Below are 3488 nucleotides of genomic sequence, written 5' to 3'. Positions count from 1 at the left end.
TTCGCTACACGGGACGCACCTTGATCCACTGAGCTCACCTCTTGAACTCTGTATCAAGGGTTCTCAACCTACGGCTCATGCCGATCTAGCCAGTAGCATATATTAATTCCCTGGCATATGCTGATCATCCAGACCATTAAAGGGAATATTCCCACCTACCTAATGACATGTCACAATCCTATGATTCCGCATTAAGTAAGGATTTTGACTTGCAGGTTATAAAAAAGGCTTGTTAAATCAAACCTTATAGGTAACGCCTAACTATGTCATGTCTTGTTTTAAATGCCCTAGTAAACTTACCAAAGCTATTGATAAAGAAGTTAGAAATTTCAAATTACAAGTGTCCCACAATTGCTTGGGAAAAAGTTTGTATTCCTAAATCTGTTGGTAGATTAGGTATAAGACATGTTGCTTTCCTTAATAATGTTGCCGTTGCTAATTTGGCATGGAAGAAAATTACTGAACCTAATAAATGTGGAATTTAAATCATGAAAATCAAATATCTTAGGAATGTTTCTTTCTTCCCAACAAACTAAAATAAAATAAAAAGACACACTATTGTCATCTCGAGTGTAGTCGTGTAGCATGTGTAGCAATTCACCACTTCGTCTAACAAATTTAGAACTTTTTTTTTTTTATCAAAAAGGGAAAAACAAAAAAAGAATAAGTTCATTAATTCTCTTTTCTAAAACCCACCAAAAAGAATATTTTTGGTCTGAACGTACTCATTCATCATACTAATAGTGATTCGGTAATCTCTACCAAAAACAAAAAGAATAATAATAGTGCTATCACCCTGTAGGCATGCAGCTTCCTACACCACCCTGCTCTATATATAACCATCGATAGCTGCTCCTGCTTCCATTGAAACTCAAACTCAAACTCTCAAACCAACACCAGAAAACACTACCCAATACTTCTACTCCACAGTCCACACTACTCGACTCCACACCACAATCAATGGCGGACCCCAACTTCTCCTTCCTCCTCCTCCTCCCTCTTGCTCTCCTCCTCCTCCTCTACTTCATTGTCCGCCCCCGCCCCACCACCGTCCCAATCAAGAACCGCCACATCTTCATCACCGGCGGTTCCAGTGGCATTGGCCTAGCCCTAGCCCACCTTGCCGCCTCTGAGGGTGCCAAAGTCTCCATCCTTGCGCTACCTGACGACAAGCTCGAGGAGGCCAAGAACTACATCCAACTCTCCAGCGGCATCGACATCGCTGTCTTCGCCGCCGATGTCCGTGACTACGACGCAATTTCTAAGGTTGTCGAAGTGGCTGGCCCGATCGATGTGTTGATCGTCAACCAGGGAGTTTTTGTGGCTAAGGAGTTGGAGAAGCAGGGATTGGATGAGGTTAGGTTCATGGTGGACGTCAATTTGATGGGTAGCTTCAACATGATCAAAGCTGCTTTACCGGGAATGAAAGACAGGAAGGACCGTGGACCGGGTTCAATTGCTCTGATGTCGTCTCAGGCCGGTCAGGTTGGGATTTACGGCTACACGGCTTATTCCGCAAGCAAATTTGGGCTTCGGGGTTTGGCTGAAGCTTTGCAGCAAGAGGTCATTGTAGACGATATTCACGTTTCGCTGATTTTCCCTCCAGCTACTGACACTCCTGGACTCACTAAAGGTAAATAAACCATGAATCTTGTTGTAATTATTATCAATTTTAGCAATATGGGATTTCATCCGATAGAGCTTTGCATTTTGTGTCTGAATTGCAACACTTTGATTGCGGATTTATGAATTCTTTTGGTTAGCACAAAAAATTTTAAAATGTGCACTCAATTGTAGAAACTAAGACGAGGCCGCAACTTACCAGCACTATAGTCGAAACCTCTGGTATAATGAAAGCCGAGGAAGTTGCGAAGAAAGCTTTGGATGGAATCAAGTCTGCTTCCTTTATTGTGCCTTGTAACTTTGTAGGGCTTTTGTTATCCATTGCTAGTGCTGGGTTGTCACCCAACAGATCATTCAACATGGCATTTATGGAGGTGGTTTCTGGTGGTATAATACGGATAGTTGCTTTGGGATTTCAGTGGAATTGGTATACAAGTATACTCAAGTGGCATGGACAAAAACAAAGTAAGTAGTCTACTCTTTCATGTCACTGCTTGAATAATCTGGTTTTAGTATTGAATTTGATGTTATGCATAGACCATTTTGTTATGTAAACACAATTCCCTAGTATTGAATTTCTATATGCCTAGTTTTGGTTCCTGATAGCTTTTTCTATCTCTTGTGTTTACACTTTAGATCCATGCACTTAAAACTTTAAAGTAAATCATATAGTTAAAGAACTTTGAATATGAAGATGAGCTTAATATGTTAGACAGACTTATCATCATTTCCTTGCTATTTGGCTTCAATTTCTGTGTTACAAGCCTACAAAGTATATTGATGATCAATAAATGCACAAATGAGAGGATAGTGATAAGAGAAGAAGATTAGAATAGAATGGTGCATGTAGCTCGTGTTATGGAACAATTAATGACTTAAAAATGAAAATACAGTCCATCATAGGATGCCCCTGCTAGTTGGTAGGAGACTCAGCTTTATTTAGCTGGCTTCCAATAATTGGGGAAGAGGAAGGCTCTGGTGCTGCACCTGGCCACCTACTAGTTGGTTGGAGATATAAGTGAAATTCTCTTGAATCCAACCAGTCAGATTAAAGAGTTGTAGTCTACTCTAGTCATTTGTTTCTGCTTTGTGCAGCTCATTATTTATTTGGTTTATTGACACTTAAGTAGCTTCCCATTTCCCACAATATCATATGTTCTTTGTTTGTCCAACCACAATGGTATCTCAAGAACCCTCTTTTCCTTCTAAAGCAACATACACTCCAAGAATCTGGTTGTTTCCTCTGCTTGTGATGATTTCCTTGCATTAATTAGTTATCTGTGAAACTCACACAAATTCTTGTTTCCATATGGTATCTTATTTCAGGGACCTAAAGTTCTTGCTGCATGATTTGGGTATTGTTAGTTTCTGAAGTAAGCAGAAAGTGGATTTTAGTTGTTGAAATATAGAGCTTAACAAAATTGCTCAGAGGAGGATTTCAATTTTTGACTATGATACATTCATAGAGTTTTAGGCTTTTAGATAGGGAAGCCGAATTATATATATCTTTGAACTTTGAATTTCATTTTGCTTATATTATCGTGTTTATTGATCCCGAATGAATGTAACGCCTATATGGGTGTTGATAATCGAATAGTGTATGATAATTTGAAATGAGTTGCCCTATTTTAATAGCAAACATCCAATAATCTCTTCTAATGAAATAATTTATTGCATAAGAAGTTCAGAATGGATGAAGTCTTGGACTCGAAATAATTATCTGTTCACTTAACTGCTTTGTACATACATGTTATCCATTGGCGAACAAAAAATGAGAGAGAGAGCTCTCCCTTCTCTTCCTCTAGGGCGGCAGCAAACCCTAGCTTTAGGGTTTCACTCTTCAAGCTCTTTGGCTCCTGCAGAGG

General features: G+C 39.4%; 1 protein-coding gene across 1 annotated transcript; it reads left to right on the top strand.

Annotated features, from left to right (window-relative positions):
- The first annotated feature begins 898 nt into the window (after positions 1 to 898).
- LOC112171210 (3-dehydrosphinganine reductase TSC10A) lies at positions 899 to 3226 on the top strand. Its single transcript, XM_024308423.2, has 3 exons — positions 899 to 1633; positions 1798 to 2088; positions 2950 to 3226. The coding sequence occupies exons 1-3, from the start codon at positions 961 to 963 to the stop codon at positions 2955 to 2957; spliced, it is 972 nt and encodes a 323-aa protein (XP_024164191.2). The 5' UTR covers positions 899 to 960; the 3' UTR covers positions 2958 to 3226.
- The last annotated feature ends 262 nt before the right edge of the window (positions 3227 to 3488 follow it).

Source organism: Rosa chinensis, chromosome 6, assembly GCF_002994745.2.
Source record: "Rosa chinensis cultivar Old Blush chromosome 6, RchiOBHm-V2, whole genome shotgun sequence".
NCBI lineage: Eukaryota > Viridiplantae > Streptophyta > Magnoliopsida > Rosales > Rosaceae > Rosa > Rosa chinensis.
The sequence above is the reverse complement of the archived record's forward strand: the minus strand, read 5'-3'. Positions and strand labels throughout refer to the sequence as shown.

Bases quoted from the DNA above. Each gene is read 5' to 3' on its own strand.
- LOC112171210 (XM_024308423.2), top strand. From the start codon at position 961: ATGGCGGACCCCAACTTCTCCTTCCTCCTCCTCCTCCCTCTTGCTCTC. The intron at 1,634-1,797 runs GTAAATAAACCA...ACTCAATTGTAG, and splicing joins CACTCCTGGACTCACTAAAG to AAACTAAGACGAGGCCGCAA.